This window comes from Ambystoma mexicanum, chromosome 5q, assembly GCF_040938575.1.
Source record: "Ambystoma mexicanum isolate Mex_15411 chromosome 5q, UKY_AmexF1_1, whole genome shotgun sequence".
NCBI lineage: Eukaryota > Metazoa > Chordata > Amphibia > Caudata > Ambystomatidae > Ambystoma > Ambystoma mexicanum.
Genome location: NC_090933.1, coordinates 1,138,776,040 through 1,138,803,897, shown reverse-complemented (window position 1 = coordinate 1,138,803,897; position 27,858 = coordinate 1,138,776,040). Strand labels below are relative to the sequence as shown.

The 27,858-nt window shown below is 49.2% G+C and overlaps 1 protein-coding gene across 6 annotated transcripts in view; it reads right to left on the bottom strand.

Annotated features, from left to right (window-relative positions):
* Positions 1 to 27,858, bottom strand: part of PHF20L1 (PHD finger protein 20 like 1) — a 1,153,412-nt gene that overhangs the window by 1,030,745 nt on the left and 94,809 nt on the right. For 5 of the 6 annotated variants that reach the window (XR_011278670.1, XM_069621650.1, XM_069621651.1 and 2 more), the window contains exons 3-4: positions 13,593 to 13,764; positions 13,334 to 13,418 (exon numbers count right to left, since the gene is read on the bottom strand). Coding sequence is in view for 5 of the 6 variants with exons in the window: in XM_069621650.1 (XP_069477751.1) it covers positions 13,334 to 13,418; positions 13,593 to 13,764 (257 nt within the window). In the remaining variant the exon portion in view is untranslated. The remainder of the gene's footprint in view (positions 1 to 13,333; positions 13,419 to 13,592; positions 13,765 to 27,858) is intronic. The other variant, XM_069621654.1, reaches the window with a different exon arrangement.

The window sequence follows — 27,858 nt, the reverse complement described above, 5'->3', positions numbered from 1 at the left end:
GGCTGGGGTCTAGGCTGGACTTCTTTTCCTTGATGGAGAAGCCCAACTGGAACAAAAGGTCTACAGTCTTTTGGGTATTGGAGAAGCATGTTTCGTAAGAATCCCCTGTTATGAGCCAGTCGTCGAGGTAAGGGTAAACTGGGATGGACAACCTGCGCAGGTGGGCCGCTGCCACTGCCAGTACCTTCGTGAATACCCTCGGTGCTGATGCTATGCCGAAGGGTAGCACTCTGAACTGGTAGTGTTTGCCCTCTATCATGAACCGGAGGTATTTTCTGTGCGCTGGCAACATTAAAATATGAAAGTATGCATCTTTCATGTCCAATGTTGTCATGTAATCTCCCTGTGATAGCAGTGGGATCACTTCCTGTAGGGTCACCATACGAAACTTTTGGGGTTTGATAAACTTGTTCGCTGGGCGCAGATCTAATACAGGGCGCATGGTTAGATCCTTTTTGGGTACAAGGAAGTACACTGAATAAATACCTTCCGTTACCTGAGATAGAGGCACGACCTCTATGGCTCCCTTTTCCAGCAGTTGCTGTACTTCTTGTAGAAGGATGGCAAGATGTTCCGGTGACATGCGTCGTCCCCTCGGGGGTTTGTATGTTGGGGAACTGTTGAATTTGATGCAGTATCCGTGGGCTACGGTGGAAAGTACCCAGCGGACTGACATTATACCCTCCCATGCTGGAAGAAGGGATGTTATCCGGCCCCCGACCGGTGTTGCATGGGAGGGGACGCGAATCTTCGCGTCACTTGGTGTTGTTAGGGGCTTGGGAACCTCTGGGGGTGGACCCTCGCCCTCTTCCTTTGCCCCGACGCTGTCCTCTTTGACTGTACTGGCCACTACTGGTCTGGAAATTGGTGGCAGGGTACTGTTGCTGCTGGTTTTGTTGTTGACGTTGGCCACGAAAAAAGCGTTTATTGCCATATCCGCGCCTGGTAGCGGGCTTAGAGATTTGGTCAAGAGCTTTGATTGTATCGAACTCTTTTTTAGCCATCTCCAGAGCCTCATCCACCGCCTTCCCGAAGAGGTTGGAGTCTTCAACAGGTTTATTTATTAAAGACGCCTGTGTCTCCGGTTTGAACCCTGAGTTGCGCAGCCATATGTGACGTTTTAGGACTATTCCCTGAACTAGGGAACGTCCCGCAGTTTCTGGCGCATCCAGAGAGCTCTTCACAATACTCTGGTTGACCTGGGTTCCTTCGCCAATAGTTGAAAGCAGTTTGGCCCACTGCGCGTCCGCATAGCTAGCGAGCAAAGAATGGTTGTTGGCAATTCTTGCCGAAAAGGCGGCCGAGGATGTAATTCTTTTAGCAAGGGCATATAACCGCTTGCCCTCCTTGTCAGGTGGTGCCTCACTGGTGGAAAGTGGTACCCCTGCCCTCTTTCTTGTGTTGGTTACTACCAGGGAATCCGGAATGGAATGTCCCCTGATGTACAGCGGGTCTGAGGGTTAAGGAGTGAAAAGTTTTTCAATTCTAGGATTGACCCCTCTGATTAGTGCGGGTGTGGACAGCGAAGGGATGATTCTTCTCCTCACCGAAGCGAGGAGGGAATTGTCTGACTGACTGGGGGTTTTTCCTTAATTACCCTTTCTACAAAGTCTAATTCAGGAGAGAGCTCCCCAGTGTCTAATTCGAAGTGTGCTGCTGCTTTGCGCAACAGGGCATTAAATGTGGGTTGATCGTCAATGGGAGACGTGGTTCTAACCGGTGAAATGTCAGGAGGATTTAGGTTCAGGACATCAGTGTCGGAATATATTGATGGCGATTGCCAGGGGTGAGAAGGTCCTTCTGGATTTTCTCCGAAGCCTTCTCCTACCGAGTCTGGGCTGTCCTCCAGACCTTCCTCCTGGTTCCGTCCGTCTTCCTCGTCCATAAAATCATCCTCTTCCTCAAAATAATGTTCTTCCCCAGTGAGGTCATACACACTGTGGAAGTCTGAGGCTGTGTCCTGGTGGGGATTGACTAATCTTGGAATTTTGGCCCTGGGGTCCTCCTGAGGCCCTTCTCTTATTCTTTTTGGAGTGGGAGGGTTTTGGGCATTCATAAACCTCTCCATCCTTTCCATGCAGAGATGGAGCCTTTCCATGGTTTCATGGGGTACCCCTGAGCGGTCTAGCGGGGGAAAATTAGTGTCTTGTAGCTGAACACGGTTCGACCTCTCCCATAACGTCGAGGAAAGTGTCCCGTCGCTTTCCGAAAAGCCTTCAGGTGTGTCTTTCGACCTTTGCGTAGCGCTCGACGTGTCTTTCGGCGTACGCTTGTGGGCGTCGGCTACCACGATCCTCGCCAAGCTCTCCGCGACTCGTTTGTCAGCGGGGAGCTGTGGTTTCGACGTTATGGGTGTCGAACGCTCTACGGCGGCATGCGCTTTCTGCTGATGCGCTCCGGCCGATGATTTGGGGGCGGCGCCCTTATTTGCCGAAAGCCCAGTCGCTGGTCGCGGCTGCGGTTGCAAGAGGGGCTTCGAACCCGAACGGTCCGAGGAGGCCGCCGGTGAAACCTGCGTCTCCTTGGGCGCTGATGCTCTTTGCCTTTGGCAAAGAAGAGCCATGGGTTGTGTGCTTATGTGTGGTCTTGTGTGCGTCAGTGTCGCCGGGTTGTTCATCCCCATAAGCAGGGCGTGAGCCGAGCCCGTCGGGGCCGGGGACAGACGACGAAGCGCGTGTGCGCTCTCTAGGGGGGTTTACGACTTCCGTAGCAGAGGTCGTGGTATCACGTTCCTCGTCACTGTCGGAGGTAGCGACGGTGGGTGGAGCGTCGGCCTTCGACATAGCGTAGGCCGCCCACCTTTTGACCCTACGGTCTTTTAGAGTCTTCGGCTTAAGAAGCCGACAAGCCGTGCAACCTTCCTCCTTGTGATCGAGGGGCAAGCAGCGGTTACACCGTGAATGCTTGTCCTTCCAAGTAAACTTGCCCTTGCAAAGCGGGCAAAACCTAAAGGGTGTCCTCTCCATAGCTGAGGCAATAAAACGTGATAACCACCCCAAGGGAAAGGAAGGGGAAAAGGAAAGGCATTCTCAGAAAAGAATTAGAGATGTCCCACGACCCCCACTCTCCCTACTGTATTTGGCCTGCGAGGCCAGGCCACGTGTTCGGCAACGCCGAAGGATCTCCTCCGCTCGTCCCCTCCGTCGAAGTCTTGCTCGGCGGAGAAAATTCACAACAACGTCGAGGGGAGGATCGATATGTTCTATATTAATATAGGAAAACGACCAAAGGTCGAGGAGATGAAATCTGCAATGTCTCTCGAGGAGCTCCGCGTAAAGGCGACCAGTATCTGGAAAAAAACAATCTGAGGGACCTCGACGCGTGCATCAGAAATTTCATTAGGCTCCATAGTCTCTGCCAGGCAGGTGGCAGACCAATCGGTAGTGGGTTAGTTGAAGAAAGCCGAGCAGAGGGCTGTGAAGGTCTTGCGGTTTGGGAGGCGAGATCCTAGTCTCATTTCTGAGGCTCACTGGACAAGGTATCAGGTGTGGGTGGCGTGGCAAAGAGTTGGATCCATTTTGTAGGGCAGAGGGGGGGGGGGGGTTATTGGGGTGCCCGTATTGTAGTTGCCAAATGCGGTGGTGGCGACTAAGTGAGGTAGGTAGATGGAGTGGGGGTAGAAAGTTTGTTGGAGCGATTGAATGGAACAGTGGGAGGATAGTGGCCATGGTGAGGGTGACTGCGTAGGGAGGCCATGAGAGCAGAGGTTGTGCAGTCCTGGAGTCACAGTTGAATATGGTGACTCGATGTTGCAGTGGGCGAAGTATCACCGCTAGTTATTATAACTAGGTGTCTATACTTACAATGAGCTAAGTATCAAGCTAGACGGATTCACAATAGGCTAAATAGCACAGCTTAGTATCACAGCTGTGTATTGCAGTAGGCTAATAAGCACAGTTTAATATCATGGCTGAAGTGCCTCAATGGATTGGGAATAACAATAGGCCAGAGATCACAATAGGCCAGAGATCACAATAGGCCAGAGATCACAATAGGCCAGAGATCACAATAGGCCAGAGATCACAATAGGCCAGAGATCACAATAGGCCAGAGATCACAATAGGCCAGAGATCACAATAGGCCAGAGATCACAATAGGCCAGGGGCCAGGTTAGGCTACAAAGGCAGCATGGAAAAGCCAGTGGTCATCTTGGAATGGGTTCATGGCTGCTGCAGTGCTAGACAAAGGATCCAAAGTCAGGGTGAATCAGTAGCACACGCAGTTATTGATGGCAAAAAATAAATGCTACTCTACACTTTTTTCATAGGCAAGCAGCTGCATTGAAAATGTGCACACTGAAAAAACAGCAAGGTAATGCCTTATATTGAAATCCCTTTCCTGGGGAAAGCTGTGGCTTTCGCGGGCTACTTACTGGGTGTTGCAGGTGTGAGCCAGAGAAGGGGGCTGGGACTGCCTATTCCCATCTACAACCAGAAAGTCTTGTTGGGCAGATGGGATTAGCAGAGGCCATCATAACTGGACATCCACTGGTTGTTTGAGTGAGGCAGGTCTTTGCCATTGGTGGGCTTGCTCCCAGTGGAATCTTGGATAAAAGAATGACTCTTGCAACTGTTCATCAGATCATCATTGAAACCAAGACTTCTCTGAAGAGCAGCCCACTGACTATCCAAAGAAGACTGCAGTGGCTGACCAACGAAGGCTCCAGTGTTGTCTCAGTGAAGCCCTGCTCCTCTGTTCTGATCTCAAGGACTTCGTTGGTGCCATGACTTCCCCTCGCACCACCCCCCCTGGGCTACCTCACTGCAGTCGCCATCGCTCCGAACAGACTTGGAACTTTGCAGCTCTTCAGTTTGTGCCACAAGACGCTAGTGCCCACATTTTCAGCCATCTCACACTCCAAGGAAAGCTGTGCTGCTCCTGGTTTCGCCGCCTGACAATGGTGACTCCCTTGCAACAATGATTCAAACCCATGAGGTGTCCTAAGGAGGTCTGCACCGAAGAAGTCCTCATCCCTCCTTCTTTGAATGGTCTACTGGAAGCTGTCTGGAACAGATTCCTGTGTACCACAAATGAAAGAAACTAAATCAAGAGGTTGAAAGTGACCTCTAACTGACCCCAGGACCTTCCTTGAATGGCCCAAGCACAGAGGATTGTGTCGCCAAAAGATTCCAGAACACCTGCAGTGGTCTCTAGAAAATCGCAGTCGGGGGCTAAGATAAGATATACTCGTTTCTGCCCCCTCCCCGTCCTCCATTAGGTGTGAAGTTCTCAACCTACCTTACTCAGACCTGCCTAGTGGTGCAACCAGAGTTAAAGATCCTTCCCTAGGCCTATCCTAGTGTCCTGGATTGAGTGGAGTGCTTACCTGACCTTCACTGAACTTTCTAAAGTTCACCACCACCGTCAACAGCAATAAAATAAAATATATATATTCTCAGTGAAAAACAATGTTAAAGCAACGTTATGGTTACAAGTAAAATCGAAAAACCGAAGACATTTTCCAGTATTCGTAAGCTATACAACCATAACTTGCACCTCCACCATGCATTGCTAAGACTAACACTCAGGATATTAAAAATGATCATCAAATGATACTGCAGTTTCATTGAATGATACGGATGCCAGGTTGGCTAAACGTTTTCTTGCAGCGGCCGACACTACAGAGTCGGGCGGCGGTTGTGACCTCTAAACACTTAGGCGCGGAGTCCAGTACCCTGTACATCTTCTCCAACCTGTCACATTTCGTTGGACCCATGCATGGGTTCTTAATGAGGGCCAGGCCTTCCTCCCAAATGACATCCAAAAACTTTACAGCCATAATAGTCTTCCTCTTCGACTCCCATCGTTGATTATAGGAAGCCATCCTTTTTGGTTTCCTCAAGCACCAGCAGCACCAGCTCAGAGGCCTTGGTTATCGAGTGGAATGATCCCACCTCATCTGGTGGAGAGCCTCTATGAGGGGCGTCCAGGTGCAGCAATTCGCCATCTGCTGGGACGAAGTCAATATCCTTGTTCGTTTCCGTGGCCGTCTCCATACCAGTGTCCGTGTGCGTATCCAGGTCTGCTGGTGGAGTCTGGTTCTAACATGAAGGAGGCCAAATCAGGGGCATGTAGTGACGCCTCATCTTGTGTGGAGGCTGGTCAGGGGCCTACAGAAGAGGTGCTGGATCCAACCTGTGCTGGATCGCCATCACCTGGGTTTGACGAGTTGACAGGATTTCCATGGATTATGTCCCTCGGCTCATGAGGGAATGATTGGTTGCCAGGCCCTGGGCCGTTGTCCTCCTCGTGGACTGTATAGACTGACGTTTGGTAGTTATTGTCCATGGAGCAGATGTCCATTGGCTGAACGTAAACCATGCACCCCTCACACACAAATCCCTCTCCTCCCCCCACTGCCCCTAAACCACTCCCTACGCTCCCTTCACATCACCCCACCCCACATGTAGTCCCTTCTCCCCAATCTCTGGCAGCCATTTATTTTTGCTTCCCCCTCAAGTCCAGAAACGGTTGCAGCGCCTTTTCACAACTCGATTAAAATTGCTCCCCCGGTACGACATGCCGGGTACTAATGGCAAAATAACCCTCGGAGGGAGGCATTACCGGTAGGTTAATGCCCTCAGGGCTTCGTTAAAGGCCTTGCTTCACTCAGGCTTCCAATTATGGCAGTGTGAGCATTACCCAGTAATGCCCCCCTTCTCGGGTAAAATTGCAAAAAATACAATCTAACTTAGGGTTCCAGCAGTCCCTTCCTCACGATGAGATCACAGCAGCAAGCAGGTTGGCGAGGTCCTGACAGAGCACCAAGCATGCCAGCAAAGTTTATAGTCAAGAGGCGGAAAAGTGCTCATGCAACATTAGTGTAGTCCTAGGCACGTGCAGACGATTCAGTACTTGAGGATGCAAAGCAGGGATTCAGACTGGTTAGTCCCAACAGTCCAAAAAAGAAGGCATCAGGTTCAGGTCTTCCCTGTCGTTTTGAAAGCAGATATTCAATATGGAGTGTATGGTTCATTCAATCCTGTCTGCTGCAGCAGTACTTCAGTTGATCTGTGCTGGTCTTAAGCTTTAGATTATTTTTGTGGTTGAAATCTCGAAATGGCACCTGGCCCTCTCCTTTTAACCAGAGTTCAGGCAGATGGGTTATTGCAGTCCACCAATGGAATGGACCTCCAACATTAAAACAGATGGACTATCCACACAGGCACAGCCTGATAACTCACAATCTGCCCAGCAAAAGGCCATACCCTGGTCACTGCAACTCCCTCTACCTCCGACGAGGGGCAGAAAATGATGGAATACATGCGAGAGGGTTTCACCACGCTCCACACTAAGCTGGATGATATGAATGGGGCCATCTCATCCATAAAGGCCCATATCGAAAGGACAGCAGAGTTGCTGAGATCGAGACAAGGGTTGGCACTGCAGAGGACGACCTGGTCTCCCTTCGCACAGCTGTGACCACCCTGACCAGCCGGGTGTCTATGGTCGAAAAGAAAAATGACGACTTCGAATCCCGCTCCAGGCGGAATAACCTCTGCATTGTTGGTATTCCGGAGGAGCGAGCTCACCGCTCTTTGACCGCGAGACCCAGGCTGGGTGCCCCACCCCGTCCTATCATAGCCAGAATCCTCAATTTCCGTGACCGCGACGCCCTGCTCAGGGCGGCCAAGGGTGAGCTTCATCTTGGGGCGGCGAGGATACACTTGTACTCGGATTACTCTGTGGCTGTGCAGCAGGAGCGCAAGACCTTCCTTGCGGTGAAAAAGAGACTCCGGGACCTAGGTGTCAAGTACTCCATGCTCTTCCCCACCAAACTGAGGATTGAACACTCTAATCAAACACACTTTCACTATCCCCAAAGAAGCCTCGAAATTTATAGATGAACACTTTCCTGGTTGATGTAAACAATGTTGACATAGGTTGTATGGTTTCTCAATGATTGCTGTGGTACATGGGCCGCGGGTGGGGGCCGCCATGGCGCTTCCCCCCCCCCCCCGCGATTGCCACTATTCATCGTACTTCATTGTAGTTCATGTTGCTGATGTTGCTCCATTTCCTATCTGTGTGGGTGTGTCTTCGCACCCTGCTGTTGCACCGCTGACTGTAATGACCATTTCTCTTGGGTCCCTTCTCGGAGTCGCCTGACATTTCATCCCAGTTACTTTTGTCGGTTGGACCGCGGGACCCAGGCCCCTTCTGGCTAAATCCGCACCCAACTATGTTGCTACCGTGTCTTGTCACACGGCCGCACCCCAAACTCCGTTGGGCCCTCTCGCTCATAGATTTGGTCCCGAGGTAACGCGCATGCACTCTAAATGCCCTGCCTAATCCTACTACGTAGCACAACTCTCCTTACGCTCTCCTAGTCCGGTGCGCCATTGCCCGGCAGCAAGCAGACCCCCAGGCGTTGATGCCTAAAAGTTTACGTTTGTTGTGGTTTTGTTTGGGTTTCGTCCCTCTGATTGGGGGAGGGATGTGGGTGGGGGGTAAGTTGGGAATGTTATGGTTTGTAAAAGTCTTGACAGCCTTCAGAGGCGCCGCAGGCACCGCGTTCAATCAATTCCCACATATGGTCGTGAGGCCGCATACTCCCAGGGTCCACGCCTTTCACCTTACTGGAATCCACTTTTATCTATTCCACCATCACCCCTTCAAATATGGCTGACACAACTCTGACCTTTATGAGCTGGAACGTCAGGGGATTGGGCAACTATAAAAAGATGTGATTCAGCTTCACGCTGAACGCCACGGAGTGAAGATCCTATGTCTACAGGAAACCCACGCTCGCTCGGAGCACTGAGCGTTTCGCCAAGCAGTGGGGCCCCCAGAGGTATTATACTAATTATTCCACTCAGAGCCGTGGCACCCTAATACATAAAAGCCTGAAGTTTACGTGTCAGCACTCCCACATAGACCCGCTTGGTAGGTTTGTGCTCATCGCCGGTATATTACAGCAACAGGAGATAGCCATCCTGAACATATATGGTCCCAACGTCGACGACCCTGACTTCTACCTTTATCTGGCCACTCGAGAGCTACCCCCTAATTCCCATTCTATGGGGTGGTGACTTCAACAAGATACTAGATGTCACCCTGGATAGATCGGGTTCTCGTCCCCGCCAACTTTCTAGGGCAGCATACTCTATCCTTACCTCGCTCCCCCGCTTGGCAATGGTGGACGCCTGTCGCCTGATGTATCCTGATGACCGTACATACTCCTTCTACTCCTCAGTGCATGATTCCCACTCCAGGATAGATAGGTGGCTCGTCACAGATATACTCGTTAGATGCATTACCCACTTAGCCATTCTTCCCAGGACGCCATCAGACCATTCACCTGTACTCATCTCTTTAAACTGGGGATTAGATGCCAATAAAACAAGACAGTGGAGGCTGAGCCCCCACGCGCTCCTTGACCAGGTTTTCGTATCTGAGCTTGAGACCTCTATCGAGGAATACTTCGAGATTAACTTACATTCTGTCTCAACACAAGCGGTGCTCTGGGAAGCCTTTAAAGCACACACTAGAGGGGTTGCCATCTCCAAGTGCAGTGGCATACTTAGGAACATCTGTGCCAATATCGCTGCCAGCGAATCGGCCCTGTCCGTCTATGAATCCCAATACGCGGAGGACCATTCCCCGGCTACGCTAGCGCTGCTGGGTTCTGAGTTGGACAGGTTCTGTGGCCTTGCAGAGCGCGAGGTTAGGTTCCTGGATTCCCCTCAATCAGCGAGGAAATATGGCGAGGGTGAGCGGCCCGGCAGAATGCTAGTCTGCTGCGCCGCGAGTTCGGTGCCCCCCCCCATATCCCGGCCATTTCTAGACCAGATGGTACACTTGCCACCTCCCCGCAGGACATCAATTCCGAGTTCCTCGTGTTCTACACATCCCTATACTCGGAGGTAGACAGTTCCCAGGTTTCAACTCCTATTTAGAGTCTTCCTCTATCAGTCTTGTCGGACGACGCTAGCGCCTCCCTCGAGAGGCCTTTCGCCCTAGAGAAAATTGTGGAGGCCATTGAGTCAGTGGTATCCGGTAAAGCCCCCGGCCCCGATGGGCTCCCGATGGACTTCTATAAACTATTCAAGGCCCAATTAGCGCCGCACCTACTGACGCTTTGGGAAGAATCATGTGACAGGGGCATACTTCCACCGTCCCTCCGGGAGGCATTGATTACAGTGCTCCTTAAATCAGGTAAAAACCCTACGCAGTGCAGCTCATACCGTCCCCTTTCTCTGATCAATAGTGACATCAAAATATTTGCCAAACTACTTGCTAACCGCTTAGCCCCGTACATGTCCCACATTATCCATCCGGATCAAGCCGGCTTCGTCCCCGGCAGGTCCACTTCCCTGAATTTGAGGAGACTTTTCAATGTAATCAGCAGGATCGACCCTGCCACTCAGGCAGTGGCGGCTGCATTGGACATGCAAAAAGCATTTGACTCAGTCTCATGGAGATACCTGTGGTGTGTTCTTGAGAAATGTAACTTCGGTCCTAACTTCTGCACCTGGATAAAGCTCCTTTATACTGCCCCGTCCGCCGAAGTCCGCACAGCAGAGCGGTGCTCTTCCCCCTTTCAGATATTTAGAGGAACACGCCAGGGATGCCACTTCTCCCCGCTTATCTTTGCTATTGCCATGGAGCCCTTTGCTGACATGATTAGACAATCGCACAGGGGGTTGCGCACATCTGGCCAGACCGACAGTCTCCCTCTACGCTGACGATACCCTGCTGTATGTTCGATACCCTGTAGACAACCTTTTGCCTATACTGACGGATGTGGCTCGTTTTGGTGACATATCCGGTCTGAGGATTAACTGTTCTAAATCTGTATTGTTTCCACTCACAGACTCCACACAGGCCCCCCCCCCCTGAGCTACATGGGTTCAACTGGTGTCCTAATAGCTTCACCTTCTTAGGGGTGGTGGTCTCCCGGCACACACCTCAGTTGCGGGATGATAACTTCCATACTTCTTTAACTAACCTGGAGGCTAAAGCCGCCAGCTGGACTAAACTTCCCCTCTCGCTTGCAGGCAGGATTGGAATACTCAAAATGATTGTATTGCCTCAATTACTGTACCGATTTACTAATGTGCCTCTATGGCCAGGGGACAATTTTTTTCGAACACTTCGCAGCATATGTAACACCTTCCTGTGGCACTCCGAGGCTGTCCGCCTCAAATTTTGCACACTATCCGCCCGTAAGGCGTTGGGCGGTTTCAGCACACCCGATTTTGTCAGATACTGGGTGGTGGCCCAATCACAGTTTGCTGCATTTTGGTTCAATACTGTTGATCTTCCCCTCCCCCCCACACGTTCACCTTGAGAAGCTGAGTGTGACCGGCTCCCTGATCCTCCAACCGATCCCCCCCCTGATTTGAACTCTGCGAATCCAGTGGCCAGCACATCCCTGGCCTTGTCCAAATTCTGGTCCATGGTTGACACTCCCTGTCCGTTCCACGGGGATCTTCCACTGTGGAACTTCCTGCCCGATGTTCCGCACGTTCCACTTTCAGTGGTCACCTGCTGGGCCACTGCGGGCTTCTTGACTCTGCGTGATGCCTTTGAGCAGGGGAACTTTATAGAATGGTCTGATCTTCCTCCCTCACTTAGGCGCCGACCCTCAGTGTGGCTACAGTACTCGTTACTCCGCGGACATCTTAAGGCCAGATACTCAGACTTCCCTGCCTTGCCCCCTGATGAACCGATAGTGGAGGAGCTCTGCTCCTATCTTTCCTTCAGAGGCAAAGTGTTGAGGCTTTACTCCTTACTACAGAGCGGCCCCCCACTTCACCGAGCTGCGGCGCAAAAGGGAGAGGGATCTTGGCTCGGAGATCGCTGATGAGGTGGGCTCGGATGTGCGCCCGTACCCACGAGGTCTCCTACAATACTAAATTTAAACTCATCCAGTTCAAAATCCTGCACAGGTATCATTATACACCTATGAGACTTCATCGTATGTCCGATGCTAACCCCCCCCCCCCTCTTGTCCCAGATGTGGCACAGACCAAGCTACCTACATGCACATGTTGTGGCTCTGTCCCCGGTTATCCCAATTTTGGCTAGACATTTGCTCTACATTGTCTGACATTCTGGAACAACCGATAACCCCTACCCCACTGCATTGCTTTTTCCATGACTTCCCTCAGTTACCTTGAGATTCTAAGAAACTGGCAGGTCTCTGCATGCTGCTGGCAGTTCGCTGTATATTACTATGTTGGCTCCGCCCTAGACCGCCTACCTATACACAATGGCTTAGATCGGTCACATGGGCTCACGACACTGAGCAGTCCTGGAGTGCGATGCAGTGTTCCCGCTCCAGGCCGAGGGATGTCTGGCCGAGATTGCGAGACTATATCTCTGCCCTGGCCTCACCATCAACTTCCGCCTCTGCTTCCCCAGGCGGTTCCTGGATGTCCTGTTAAAATGTATGTATTAATAACTTGTATTCTCCATTCTCCCAATACGTCATTTTGTTTCATTTTGTATTGCCTAAAATTCTCATTGCTTGCTTTCTGCGCTGGTGCCATGTGGCTCCCTCTGTTTTCTTTGTTGTGCTGTCAAGTTAATTAAAAAAAGAATTAAAAAAAAAAAGACAATATCACAGTAATGAATTAAGTTCACAACTGTGAACCAAGAAAAAGGGTAAACATTGTATTATTATCTCCATCCTGTACAGTGCACAGCACATACATAACTCGGATGTTAGAGAAAAGATAAAGAGGCACAAGGGGCACCTACATCACTCAACTGAACCAATGGAATGCCAGGTGTCCCAAGAAGAAGAATCTGAAACAAGGAGTTTCCTTTATGCCCTGGAATTCCTAGCATTCTTACGACCAAGTTAACTTATAACGTTTCTTGGGAGAATTAACAGCTGTAAGAGACATTGAATAACTGGATTTACAGGTCTGTGCAGATTTTAATACTATGGCTTACATCTGTATTTTCATTTTAAAACCAAGCTTTGATTACCCATTTCCAAACATTGCACTTAAAGTTGACGTTTTCACAAAACAGTCAATAACATGTATTAAGGGAGCAATGACGGTTTAAAAATTAAACACTGCATAACAGTGATTTCATCCAGTGACCTTTTTTAAAAAATAAAAATAGAAATATTCAGTTTTCTAAATCGCCTGCAACCTCTCGATTATAAAACCACCACGCAAATGCCATTTTAAGAGGTTAGTTTCAGTCCCTGGATCGTCTTAATCTTCTAAGCAACAAATTTGCTTGAGTTTCACGCAAGTCCCCACAGCTTATGCTTGGGAAAAGAGCAGTTTGACTGGTATTTAAAAACACAGACACCACAAGATTTGGCTAATAGTGTGTGTCAATTAACTACCCACACTTTATTACATACCTTCTGGGCTCATTGCTTCAATCTTGGCAGGATAATAGCGGCAGTCTGTCCAGCGAGCTAATACCTCCTCCCCAGGTTTGAAATCCTATATTAAATAATGTAAAGCATTAGCATGTTAGGAAACCACTTGAATCACTCCTAAAAAGAAATATTTTTAGATTATTACTATTCTTTTTAAATCAAAACAGTGTCCCATACTCCGGAATGAATGTGATGATTTAAAGAGGAAAGCAAAGTGATAACAGGTATGGCCACTTACAAACAGTTCTTCCTCATCTTTCAGCCCTTCCTTCCTCAGTGCAGGTCGCTCAAGAGGTTGCAATCTGCTGCTGTCCCAAAATATCCACTCATCGTATCGATGACTCCAGCGCTCAAAATGGACCAACATCTTACCCTCCTCAAAGTCTATCTTCTCAATCCTTGATGGATACCTTATGTGATAAAAGTGTAAATAAAAACCTAAAGATTTCCAAAAAGCAGGAATTGTATTAAGATACTTATGCTGGCCTATGTGAATGCTATGTATTTCTACTGCGTGTAAGTGAAAAACTCTGCCACCAATAAAATACTAAAATATATATTACCAGTGTATGTGTTGGGTCTAATAAATGCAAACAGAATTAAAGTAATAATCACGGCAGCTGCTTGTCATGTACAAGAGAACAGAGGTAATGAAAACGAAGCATAGAGCTAGTCATAGAAAGGCTCTGAGGCGAAGTGGGAATACAAATGTCTAACTCACTACTAGCCAAAAAGAGAGGAACATTTTCTTTGTTTAAATTGATATTGTTACATTTAGTTGGCCCTAAATACCCGTCGGAACAGGCCAAGAGAAATAATAGCGGTATATTTGGAATGTTAATGCCTGCTTTGCTTTTATTTTATTTTCCCAATTGTAATAGACATACATGTAACCTCACAATTTCCTGATCTGTAAAGAATTAAGATAAGCATGCATGTTTATCTACTGCACTAAAAGAAAAAAACCATGTCAAGAAAAGGAAGGTTACTTACCCAATAAGATCAACTGACTCCTTCAGATTACCAATAAGTAAAGAAATAACATCCATAAACAGGATAGGAAACTAATAAGGCAAATAAGGAGCTACAAAGCAAGGGGTACCCAAGAGGAACCTCAGCAAACGTGTATTAACACACTACTTTAGAGACTCCATGCAGATTAGAATGTAGTCAGCAAGCATTTAAAAAAGGTCTACCGCAATTGATCTAATTTTTGGGGAAGCAGAATACATCAAGTTACTTCTATTAAATGCTAAACTATATATAAAAAGCCAGTTGGGGAAAGATACCAAACAAGTTTCATTATAGGATATGAAACAGTAAATAACTTGAATGTCAACCAATTGCATCGTAGAACCGTCTGCTAGCATTTACATATTTTTACTAATGGCTTACATTTCGCTAACTACCAATTAAAAATATATTCTAGGACTTGGGTTGAGAATAAACCCCTGATGGCATAGGCCAACTTCAATGTTGATTAGGGTATTAACAAGTAAATACTGTGTTCGAAATTGCTCTACCTACAGAAGAGAAAATCTGAGGATCAAGACAGGATTAGTTTGCATCTTAAATCAGAGAAGTCCTGTATAGGCATTGCCAAAAAAGAATAGGACGATTTGATGGGCAATCCTGTAGGGGAATATAGCCTGCATCTTGCTGCTAAAGGACAAAAAGTACAGTGGAAAAATAAGCACTCAAATAATAATTTGGGTACCAACAGCTGGGTAGAATATCACATATTGCAGTGCACAGGCCTATATGCCTGCATTGGAAGTTGAGGGCAAAAGTAGTACGGACCAGAACGGTCTGAATACTTAAATGGTATTTGAGGAAAATCCACATCTTTAGTTTTACCCAGTAAGTACCCCCCAAGAAAATTTGAATGGAACCATCACCAGTGAATGGCTGGCTGCCAAAAGATTGAATAGTGCAAACCCTTATTTAAAGTAGCGTTCACCAAACCAGAAAATCATCATAATGAAGACTTGCTATGGCAACTTGGCAAGAGCCATAGGACAGCAAACTGCGCCAGCATCTGCGAATAAAGGACTTGGCCAGAGACCATACGTAACAGACGAGTCTTGGTGCCCCCATCACATAACTTGGTGTAAACAGCTGTGTTGGCAGCTGCCAAGATGGAAATCAGAAATCAACCCTGGGTGATGGATTTTGGGAGACCACCCAATTAAACTGAACAAGTAGAAACAGAGGACTAGCTAAACCCAATCAAGGTGAAGTAGCAGAGTGGAAAGGCTTAGTTTCAGGAGGGCTGTGAGAGTGGTCTATGGCTACAATGAGTCCACATAGAACACCACAAATATTTCATGTTCGACAGGTAAGCACAAACATATAGTAATTTATTAGGCTTTCCTAATACAACCAGCAAATACAACCTCTAGTCAAATATTGTCCCACTTACTATAAAGCAGATCTATGTATTTGCCATTTGGAGCACAAGGAAAGCATATACTTAAGCATCCTATTACTTTATTTCGGCCTGTTCAGACCATAAAAGACAGATGAAACAAGATTACAAATCATCATAAAACACTAGAATCAAACAAGAATTAATGAATACAAATCAGGCATGAATGCAGAAAAAGTCATCATGGTTACAATTTAGGGAATGAATGCCCTAGATCCCTTGTCAATTTACTCAATGCTTGAATAAGTCATAATTGATATTTTATTCATTTTTCTACAATGAGAATTTGAGTTCCTACAGACCTCAGCCACCACCTCCAAGAGCATAATTGACTTCTCGTGGAACATTGGATAATTACCAGGTTACTCACCGTAGTGACCACCTTACTCCTAGTCCATAGTCCCCTTTCCTCCATACTTATGGGACATCTCTCCGTCCTGTGGGACGAGACTGGCGCACTTTGTAAAAAGCATCCCAATTTTTTTCAAAAATGTGTCCCTCCTCTCTTTCCTGCGCGTGGCCCGGCACGCAACCGTAACCCCGCCCATCCTTGGCTCCGCCCCGCGCATCGCCCATCAGTTCTTTTCTATCGCCGGGTCCAAGACCCATTAGCAATAACAGAGGAACCTTATTAGAGGGGACAGCGGGCGGGCGTATGGAGGAAAGGGGACTATGGACTAGGAGTAAGGTGGTCACTACGGTGAGTAACCTGGTAATACTCCTACGTCCCATCCCCTTTCCTCCATACTTATGGGAGATTCCCAAGCACTCCTTACAGGAACTATTGGTGGATGGAAATACCCCTTACTGAAACAGGTTCTTCAGCACAGCCTGGCCGAACTGAGCGTCGGCCCTAGAGCTCATATAAAGGCAGTAATGCTTACAGAAAGCAAATGGGGAGGCCCAGGTAGCCGTTCTAGCGATAGACTCCCAGGGAGCATACTTCTGAAAAGCAACCGCAGCTGCCTTGCCTCGCACCGGATGCGCATGAATACCCTTAGGTGGTTTCAGCTTTTGGACGGTGAAAGATTCCGTGATACAGGCAGCAATCCATCTGGAAATGGATGCCTTAGACGCCGGCCTGCCCTGGGGTTTACCGAAGGTCACAAACAGTTGGGAAGAACTCCGAAGCTCAGCAGTCCTGTCCAGGTAGAATTTAGGAGCTTGTCAGACATCCAGGCAGTGTAGAACCCTTTCCGCCTCCGAGGTAGGGTTCGGAAAAAAGACCGGAAGGGAAAATCGACCGATTCAGATGGAATTCGGTCACTACTTTTGGTAGGAAAGCTAGATTTGTCCGAAGGACTACCTTGTCCTTGTGAAAAACCAAGAAAGGATTCTCCACCGACAATGCCTGGAGCTCACTCACCCTACTCGTTGACGTAACGGCGACCAGAAAGGACACTTTCCAGGACACGTACTTGAGGTCAACCATAGCCATTGCCTCGAAAGGTTTATGGCACAGCACCGTCAGGACTACGTTTAGGTCCTAGGGCGGGTGCAGAGTACGAACCGGAGGGTAGATGCGTGTCAAACCAGCAAAATGTCTTCACCACTGAGTTAGTTAACGAATAAGAACACCGGTCTGTAGAGAGGTAGGTGGAAATCGCAGAGAGATAAGTCCTGCAGGACAAGACATGAACCCCTGACTCTGCTAGGGAGGAGACAAAGGACAGCACTGTGTCAATCGTCGCCACCCTCGGGTCCAATTCTTTCTTCAAACACCAATGACAGAACCTGAGCCACCTCCAGTGTGCCCCAACGCGATGAAAATCCATGATAGGATCTCGGCCTTCAACTCCCACTCGTAGCTGACCACTGTCAACCAGCTGAGGGCATCCGCGGTGACATTCAGCCGGCCCGGGATGTGCACTGCAAGCAGCCAGACCCCATGAAGCGTGGCCCACTCCCAAATCTGAATGGCCAGATCCACGAGAGGGGGGAGACTTCGTTTCCCCCGCTTGTTTTGTAGTACATTGACACCACATTGTCCGTTCTTATGCGGACCACCTTGTTGACAATGAGAGGTCTGAACGCCTTGAGCGCCAGAAGCTCCCATTGATTTATGTGCAGGAGCTTGTCCTGAGGTGACCAGAGGTCCGAGACCTGAAGAAGATATAAAGTCGCACCCCACCCGAAAAGGGAGGAGTCTGTCGTGATCGTCACCATGGGGCTTGGGTCCTGGAACCAGACGCCCACTGACAGGTTGCTGAGAGAGGACCACCAGTTCAGGTCCACTCTCACGGAATCATTATCCGTTTGGAATCCGGGTCCATAGCCTGACGCCAGGAACTCCGAAGAGCCATCTGGGTCCGCCTCATTTTGAGACAAGCAAGAGGAAAAGCCAGTACACACGAGGCCAACAGGCCCAGAAGCCTCTGGAACCACCAGGCCGACATGCTCTCCGACTGCGTAAACATCGGACAGGTGGCCAACAGATCCGCCATTCTGTCCCCGGTCAGATACACACGGCAGTCTAGTGTTCCAACGAAAACCCAGGAAAGTCAGGTCCTGTGAGACCGTCATGGAGGATTTCTGCCAGTTCACCGACAGCCCAAGATGGAACAGGAGCTGAAGGAGAGACTGGAGGTTGCCCGCTGCTGCCAACGGGCAAGGGCTGCATAGGAGCCAGTCGTCCAAATAGGGATACACATGAATACCCAGGAGACGAAGATAGGCCGCGATCACCGACATCTTCGTGAAGACACGCGGCGCCGAACTGAGGCCAAAAGGGAGCACCCGAAACTGGAAGTGCTCCTCTCCCATAGAGAAACATCTCCTGTGTGGGTTCCAAATCAGGATATGCATGTACGGATCCTGAAGATCCACCACTCTGAGACAATCGCCCTCCTGCAAGGAGAAGTGAATTTGGCCTGGCGTGATCATCTGGATTTTCTCTTGGGGTAGGGAAAGATTGAACTAGGCAAGGTCTAGGATGGTGCGCAGGCCAGCCTGGTTGGGTTTGGGCACCGTAAACAGCCGGGAGTAGAAGCCCTCCCCTCGCTCCCCAAGGGGAACGGGTTCCACAGCTCTGAGGAGCAGAAGTTTCCGAACCTCGGCCTTGAGGGAGGGTGAGCCCGACAGCTGAAAAGGAGGGTTGAGGGGTTGGGTAGGGGGTAAAGGTAGGCGGAAGCCAGCTAGAGTGACAGACAAGACCCATCTGTCTTCTGTGATGGTCTGCCACACCTCCCAATGAGACGCAATGCGTCCTCCCACCGGGGTCTCGAATGGCATGTTCAAGAGCCTGGCTTGCACATCTGGGGCAAAACCAGACTCTCAACCAAGCGAATATCCTGGTTGTTGTACTGGCCGCCATTGCTCTGCTGATACGGTCAGCCGAATCAATGCCCGTCTGGAGGGATTCGCACATAGCGTCTTTACCGTCCTGTATGATATTCAGGAACGCATTCCCCTTTCTTCTCCCTCCGGGATGCAGTCAGCCGTTGTAGAAGCACACTCCCAAAGTGTATGGCTGAATCTAGCAAGGGTGCAAGTAGCATTAACAGATTTTAACGCCATGCTACATGCCGAAAAAAACTTTCTTTGCCATAGCATCATATTTTTTATCGTCCCTGTCCTGTGGGACGGTAGGATAAGCCATCTTGACATCGGTAGAAGATGCTGCCTGTACCACCAGACTTTCTGGGGATAGGTGTTTTGACAAAAACTCCGGGTCTGTAGAGGATACCCTGTATTTTGTAGACAGTTTTTTATTTACTGCCGGGACGACATCTGGGGTTTCCCAGTTGGTCATAATCTTCCTCTGAAGAGCTTTATGAAAAGGCACCACAGGATCCTCCTGTGGGCCTTTGTCAAGAATATCCGTGAGGTCATCTTGTTGGAAAGATTGTGAAGGTGCAGACCACCCCATAAACTCTGTGATCCTGGCCATTAAGGCTCTATAGGGGGTTTCAGCATGCTCCCCCGGGTCTGGCCTAGCAAACTCCACCTCAGGTGAGGTGTCTAACCCACTTGCCTCATGTAAGGAATCATGAAGATCCTTTAACCTGCGTTCTTCAGAGGAAAATTCCTCTCTAATTGGGGTTACAGGTCCCTGCAACTCAAATGTGTCTTCCTGTCCAGACAATTCACCCTCTTCCATAATTGAGGACATAGTTCAATTGTTCTGAACTCAAAGGGTGTAAACCCCATTTCCAAGGCAGAGTGTGCCGAACTTGTCATAATCGGCCTCGAAAACATCGATGTCGTTGACGCCGAAGGCTTCGAGCGTGGTGTCGAAAACAAAGGCGGAGGCCTCGATGACCTCGACAGAATTGGGATTCTGCTCGACAATCTCGAAGCCATCGTCATCGAGGACCTGGGGATAGTCACTGGGTGTGTCGTAACCGTGACTTTTCTTGGCGTCGACGTCGGTGTCGAAGCTGGCGACGAAGACACCGACCTCGGCGTCGACGGAACCTTCGAGGAAGGTTTGGAGGTCATAGTCCTACTCGAGGGTTCGAGACGCGCTCGAGAGGTTTCCTTCGCCGGGTACTGCGACTCGCGGCGTTTTTGACCTTCGGGTCTTTCGACCAGAGCATCGCTCTCGGCAGTCTTCGAGGGGGTCGAGGCCGCTTTCTCGAAGACGCTCATCATATTTTTGCGGAATTCCTCCCATTCAGCCCGGGAACTATGTTTCATGGGGCAAGGGATTCTCTTTGGCGAAACAGAGGAAGAGGAAGACGGAGAAGGGGATCTTCAACGTCTCCTCTTCGAGTGCTTCGATCTCGAGGAGTGATGGGACCCACTCCGAGACCTAGAGTGCGAATGGTGACGAGGAGACGAATGTCTCGACTTCGTTGACAAAGAAGAAGCTTTAAAAGTCTTACCTTTCTCCAGCTTCCCCCTACGCTCCTTCAGGGCCTTAGCTGTCATGGACATACAGTCCTCTCACTCCGAACAATGGTGTTCAGCTCCCAAACACCACAGACACTCTGTGAGGGTCAGTCAGCGACATCTTTTTCCCACAATCTCGGCATTTTTTGAAGCCGGATCGAGGAGTTGTCGGTTCCGGATCGAATAACTCGAGGTAATTATATATATATATATGGGATACATTACTCACCGTAATCGTATTTCTGATGCTTGTATCTGCTTAGATTCACATGCTGTGCATAGGCCGACATCTAGTGGAAGCTGCGGAGTATTACAGTTTGTTTTTCGAAAGTCGAAAATGGGCGTCGACACAGGCGTGCCAGTAATACTATCCCTAGTGTGACGTCCACTGTACCCAAGATCCCTCACGCGTGTAGGATCCTCAGATTGTATTTTTTCTGACATGAGGAAGCATGAGGAGTAGCGTGAGTACAGATAATCCAAGCAGATAAACAGAAAGGTAAGACTACAAGCAATCATGCGCCTTCTCTCGGAGGGGAGGAAGGGTGGGTCGCATGTGAATCTAAGCAGATACAAGCATCAGAAATACGATTACGGTGAGTAATGTATCCCTTCTGAGGCTTGTGGAATCTGCTTAGATCACATGCTGTGCATAGATTAGCGAGCAGTACCAGAAGAAGGAGGTGGGATGTGAGAAGGGTCATGAGCAAACAGGTGTCTTAGAACCGCTTGTCCCACTTGTGTATCTGTCTTGGAATGAGTGTCAATGCAGTAATGCTGAGTAAAAGTGTGAATAGAGCTCCAAGTAGCCGCTTTGCAAATGGTGTCGAGGGGAACATTTGCAATGAAAGCCAGAGTGGCACCAATGCCTCTAGTAGAGTGGGCCCTTGGCGTAAAAGGCAGAGTCTTTTCAGAAAGAGAGTAACACAGCTGTATACAGTTGATAATCCACTTCGAGATAGCGCCTTTAGAGACGCGATCCCCCTCTCTGCCTGTAGCTACGGAGACAAACAGTTGATCTGTTTTCCTTAGCGGTCTGGTCTTATTTACATAGTATAGGACCGCCCTACGCACATCTAGGGTGTGTAGTTTCACCTCAGCCGAGCTTTGTGGGTTTTGGAAGAAAGCCGGAAGCTCGATGGACTGGTTTACATGGAACTTGGATATGAATTTAGGTGAGAACCTAGGGTGTGTGCGTAAAACCAGTTTGTCCTTGTGGATAGTAAAGAAAGGATCTTGCACTGACAGAGCCTGAATTTCACTGACCCTTCTTATGGAGGTAATGGCTACTAAGAAGGCCGTTTTATAAGTCAGGTGTTTGAGACTACTTTTATGCATGGGTTCGAATGGGGGTCCCATGAGCTTAGCTAGCACCACGTTGAGGTCCCATCCTGGCGGTGGGTTCGAAATAGGAGGGTGAAGTCTCTTTACTCCTTCCATGAAGGCTTTAACCACTGGCACTTTCCACCACGAGACCTTGTTATGGGATGTGGTGTAAGCCGAGAGGGCTGCCAGGTGTACTTTCAGTGAGTTAAAAACCAACCCTGCATCCAGCAGGTGGAGCATGTATGTCACAACGTTGGAAGGAGTGCAATCAACCGGGTTGATTTGTTTATTCTGGCACCAGATAACGAATCTTTTCCACTTATCAAAGTAACAGTGCCTTGTATTTGGTTTCCTGGACTCCTTTAGAATGTCCATACACCTCTGTGGTAATTTGAGATGTCCAAACTCTATGACTTCAGGAGCCATGCTGCTAGGTTCATAGAGTTGGGTTCCTGATGCACTGTTTGACCCTGTTGCTGGGACAGTAGGTTGTACCAAGCTGGGAGTCTGATGGGTTCGCACACCGCCATCCTGCGTAGGTGTGGAAACCATGGTTGTCTCGCCCACATGGGAGCAACTAGGATGAGCGTCATCGATTCCTTGTTCATCTTGTACACCACCTTCCTGAAGAGGAGTTGGTGGAAAAGCGTACGCAAACATCCCTGACCAGTTCATCCACAGGGCATTCCCTTGGGAGTCCGGTTGGGGGAACCTGGATGCAAATCCTGGGCATTGTTTGTTTTCGCTTGTGGCGAATAGGTCTATAGTGGGGAAACCCCACTGAGAGAAGAGATCTTCTACCACGTCTCTGTGAAGGACCCATTCGTGTTCTTCTGGGAGGGAGTCTCTGCTTAGAGCATCCGCTAGGGAATTGAGCTCCCCTGGAACATGTTGCGATGACAGGAAGATGTTCCGTCTGAGTGCCCATATCCAGATTTTCTGGGCAAGCTTGGACAGATTTGGTGAACGAGTCCCCCCTTGCTTGTTCAGATAGAACATGGCTGTCGTGCTGTCCGTCCTGATCTGCACCGACAAGTTCAGTAGATGGGGCTCGAACGCCTTTAGCGCTCGGAATACTGCCAGAAGCTCTAGCAGATTGATGTGGTTCTTGGCTACTGAGTGAGACCAGAGACCCTGAGCTGTGTGGTGGAGATGGTGAGCTCCCCACCCAGTCAGGCATGCATCTGTAGTCACCACGGCTTGTACTTCGGGATTGTAAAAGGGTTTCCCCTTTGCGAGATTCTCTCTTGTCCACCAGTGTAGGCTCTGTACGAGTGTTGGCGAAACGACCACTAGATCGTCCCAATGACCACTTGCCTGAGACCACTGTTTCGCCAACCATTCCTGCATGGGACGCATGCGCAGACGCGCGTGGGGGACCAGGTAAATGCATGACGCCATCATGCCCAGTAACCGCATAGCTTTGCGTACTGTTATCTGTTGACCTGACTGATAATGCGGAATTTGCAGAAGTATATTCCGAATTCTCTCTTCCGAAGGGAAGGTCAATCCTTTCTGAGTATCTAGGATAGCTCCTAGAAATTGTTTTGAGGTGCTTGGCACCAGACTTGACTTTTTCTCGTTGATAGAGAAGCCTAATTCGTGGAGGAGGTCGATAGTCCTCTGAATGTTTGACCTGCAAATTCCTGGGGTCTCCCCCGTTATGAGCCAGTCGTCCAGATAAGGGTACACCGGGATTGCTTCCCTGCGTAGGTGTGCAGCCGCCACCGCCAGTACCTTGGTGAATACCCTTGGTGCAGAAGCTATCCCGAAGGGCAGTACCTTGAATTGGTAGTGGCGACTGTCTACCTTGAAGCGTAAGTACTTTCTGTGCGCTGGGAGCATGGAAATATGAAAATAAGCATCTTTCATATCCAAGGTTGCCATGTAATCCCCCTTTTTTAGGAGGGGGATTACCTCTTGTAGCGTGGTCATACGGAATTTTTGGGGCTTGACATACTTGTTGGCAGGCCGCAAGTCTAATACTGGGCGCATTGTCAAATCTTTCTTTGGCACAAGGAAGTAAGTTGAATAGATACCCTTGTTTACCTGGTGTCCTGGGACGAGTTCTATCGCGTCCTTTCCTAGCAGAATGGCGATCTCCTCGAGAAGGATCCTTTGATGCTCTAGGGAGTGCACTCTTTGTCGTGGAGGATGGTTCCGGGGACGCTGCAGTAGTTCTATACAATATCCTGCGGATACTGTTGACAGCACCCATCTGTCTGAGGTGATCCCTTCCCAAGCCTGGGTGAAGGTGGAAATGCGTCCCCCTACTGGGGTTGCGTGGCAAGGGACCCTGAACTGAGCGTCACTGTTTTGGTGGAGGCGTGCCACCTCCCTTGTTGGGGCTGCCTCTGCCTCTTCCACGACCTCTCTTGTTACCCCTGCCGTAACTCTGGGTAGACTGCTGGTTGTTATTCCATTGTGTACCCTGTCCCTGGGCATAGTTGCCTCTTTGTGAATTTTGTCCGCGTGGGCGACGAAAATTACTGTTCCCCCTCTGGTTAGGGGGTTTGTTGGTAAGCTGGCCAAGGGATTTGAGAGTCTCATATTCATCTTTGGCATTTTTAAGTGCGTCTTCGACCGCTTTCCCAAACAATAGGTCGGGTTCCACTGGCTTGTCTATTAAAGAAGCCTGGGTTTCTGTCTTGAATCCCGACTGCCGTAACCACGCATGTCTTTTGATAACAGTACCTTCTGCTATCAATCTCCCTGCGTTGTCAGCGGCGTCGAAAGTTGCTTTTAAAATGCAACCAGACACGGCTCTCCCTTCTGCCGAGATCCGAGCCAGCTGGCCCTTTAATGGTTCTGGAGCAGAGGCAATGAGCGCCGCGACCTCTTCCCATTGATGGCAATTGTAACTAGCCAACAGGGTGGTGGAATTCGCAATCCTTGCTTGGTAGGCGGACGTTGAGGCTACCTTCCTGCCAAACCCGTAAAGTTTTTTGCTCTCCTTGTCGGGAGGAGCTTCTGATGAAGATAAGGGCGTGCCAGCCCTTTTTCTAGTGTTGGTAACCACTAGGGAATCTGGTTTAAGATGTCCCCTTATATACAGAGGGTCAGACTGGGCTGCCCGGAAAATCTTTTCAATTCTGGGGTTGACAGCTCTGGTGAGGTTCGGATTCACCAGGGAAGGATCTATTCTTCGTTGGATGGATTTGAGGATAGGGATGGTCTGAGCGACTGGTCTTCTCTCTCCTACAAACTCCTCCGCGAAGTCCCTTTCCTCCTGTACACCGTGGGTGTCGATGTGGAAGTGTTCCGCTGCTCGGGCGAGAACCTCGTTAAGGAGGGGCTGGTTATCAACTGGAGAGTCAGTAACTGGGGCTTCGCTTTGTACTGGGGAATCTACTCTGTAAATTTCCTGCTCATCTTCTCCCTCCTCCAAGTCCTCATCCTCCGCATAGTAATCTGTCCCGGTTTGTTCTTCCATCATGTCCAACTCCTGGTCCTCTCTAGGGAAAACTTGTCCCTGGTAACTGGGGAGTGGAGTAGAATATGAAGTGGAGTAAGGCTGAAGCTCGAAGGGTTCAGGTCTTTCGACCCGGGGCTTTTTACTTAGCGGGATGGGATCGGAGGAGCCTGAGGGTGTGGCCCCTTGAGGGTTATATGAAAGAAAGTGTTCTGGGTTCTTATCATAAAAATCAGCTAAGGAAGACATCCTAGACATAACCCTGTCTATGTCTTCACTGGACCATTCCCTGGAACAGGGTATTACTTTAGCAGGTGATTTATTTTCAAGGGTAGACTTGTGTTTGTCTGCTTAGGCTTTACAGGGGTGGAAGGCTGTGCTTTCCGCTGTTTCCCCCCTTCTCCGTGCGTGGAAAAATGTTTTCCCTGTCCCTTGGGGGCCCCAGAGACTTTCGACGCCTGGCGTCGAGGGTCTGGAAAGGTATCTGTGTGCTTCGGGCGTGGGGCCTCACTGGTGTTAACCGCGGTCTCGGTATCTTGGAGCGCGGCCTGGGGGTGGAAGTCGTCTTCGTCTCCCGACGATCGAACTTCCGTTAGTGTGTGTAGCGAGGCACTCTTGGCAAGAGTGGATGATTGCCTTGCGTCGTGAGGCGATCTCGATCGAGAGCGCCCAGAGGACACCGAGTCGGACCGTTCTTTTTGTGCCTCTTTCCGGGAAGTCGACGTCGTCGAGGTCCGGTTGGTCTTAGTGTGTTTAGTGTGTGTTAGGTGTGTAGCGCTTGCGTCGCCGGGGGTCTTCCCCATAGCCGCCTTGCCGGACGACCTTCCGGGGTCGGGGACCTGCGCTCGTCGGCTGTCTTTCGACGCCGTAATGCCCTCGCCGTCCGAAAGTACGGCGTCGCTGCCATCGCTGAAGGCGCCCTCCGCTGCCATGGCCTCCTGCCTGGCGTGGTGGGCCCAACGCTTTGTCGAACGGTCCTTAAGTGTCTTAGGTTTAAACCTACTACACGCTCTGCAGTTCGCTTCGGGGTGATCCCTCGGCAAGCAGAGATTGCACGTGGCGTGCCTGTCGACCCAAGGGTATTTGCGATTGCACTTGGGGCAGAATTGAAAAGGGGTACCCTCCATACGCACCTTAAGGCAGCGGGCTGCTAAGTGTAGGAATATATATAAATGTAACTATATATCAAGAGTGAAGAGTATGTACCACCCCCCACTCTCCCTACTTGTAAGGGCCGAGGCCAGCGGCCTACTAGGCCCGGGCCGAGGCCAGCGGCCTACCGAGGCCCAGATCCGTCGTGCAGCAGTCGACGGTCGATGACTTCTCCAGCCGTCGTCGAGGTTGAGGGTCGACGTTGGGGTGGGGAAGGGAATGAATAAGAATTAAAATTATAATAACAGCAAAAGTATGGCTAAGGCCAGGGAACTCCGCAAGATGCTTCCGACCAGTATGGCGGAAAAAAACAATCTGAGGATCCTACACGCGTGAGGGATCTTGGGTACAGTGGACGTCACACTAGGGATAGTATTACTGGCACGCCTGTGTCGACGCCCATTTTCGACTTTCGAAAAACAAACTGTAATACTCCGCAGCTTCCACTAGATGTCGGCCTATGCACAGCATGTGATCTAAGCAGATTCCACAAGCCTCAGAAATATATATATATAGCCAGTGTATACAAATGTAAGGCACATACAGAGAAACTCAAGTAAGGAAGAAAGCATCATATTCATGTATACAAATTAATTGTATGGTTTGTGGCCTGCTCATTGCCTCGTGTACGTGTAGCATGCGTTAAGGCCAAACCCCTGGCCTAGATATGTCTGAACAAAAACAAGTCGCCCAGATATGTGATGTCATCTTTGTCCTAGGTGTTAGTCTTAGCAGTGCACGGTGGTGGCGCAAGTTATGGTTGCTTAGCTTACCGTAACTGGCGATTTTTTGAGGTTTTTCTTCGTTTTACTTGTAACCATACTGCCCCTTTAACAAAGATTTTTCAGGGAATTTCATAGGTTTTTATTAGTGCATATCCCATCCATCATACTGACCCCCCACACACACACGTGAGTTACTCAAGTCTGCGGACTGCGCGAATTTCCGCAGACGGCAGACAGCATTCAGACTGTCCAAAATGACAGGTGTCATCTTACACTGTTGTATCCTTCAACCGACAAACACATACATAAAACAGCAAAAGGTATATGTTCTACACCCAAAAATAAGTGTGCATTGAAAATCTTCACTTCAAAATGTACAACTATGTATTAATTTAGCGCACAATATAATGGAATGCACCAACCACAAAGCATAACTGTACATCTCACAGTATCATCTCAGTACAACTCGGATTACAGTCTGAGCCACAACTGGCACTTATTTCAAAAGAAGCTCTTACAAAATAGTAAGTACACTGTATTCATTTCTCCATTACCATTTGTTATATATACACACACATATCCTATAAGGAAAAATCACTTTTTTAATTATAAAAGAAATGGCAAGACC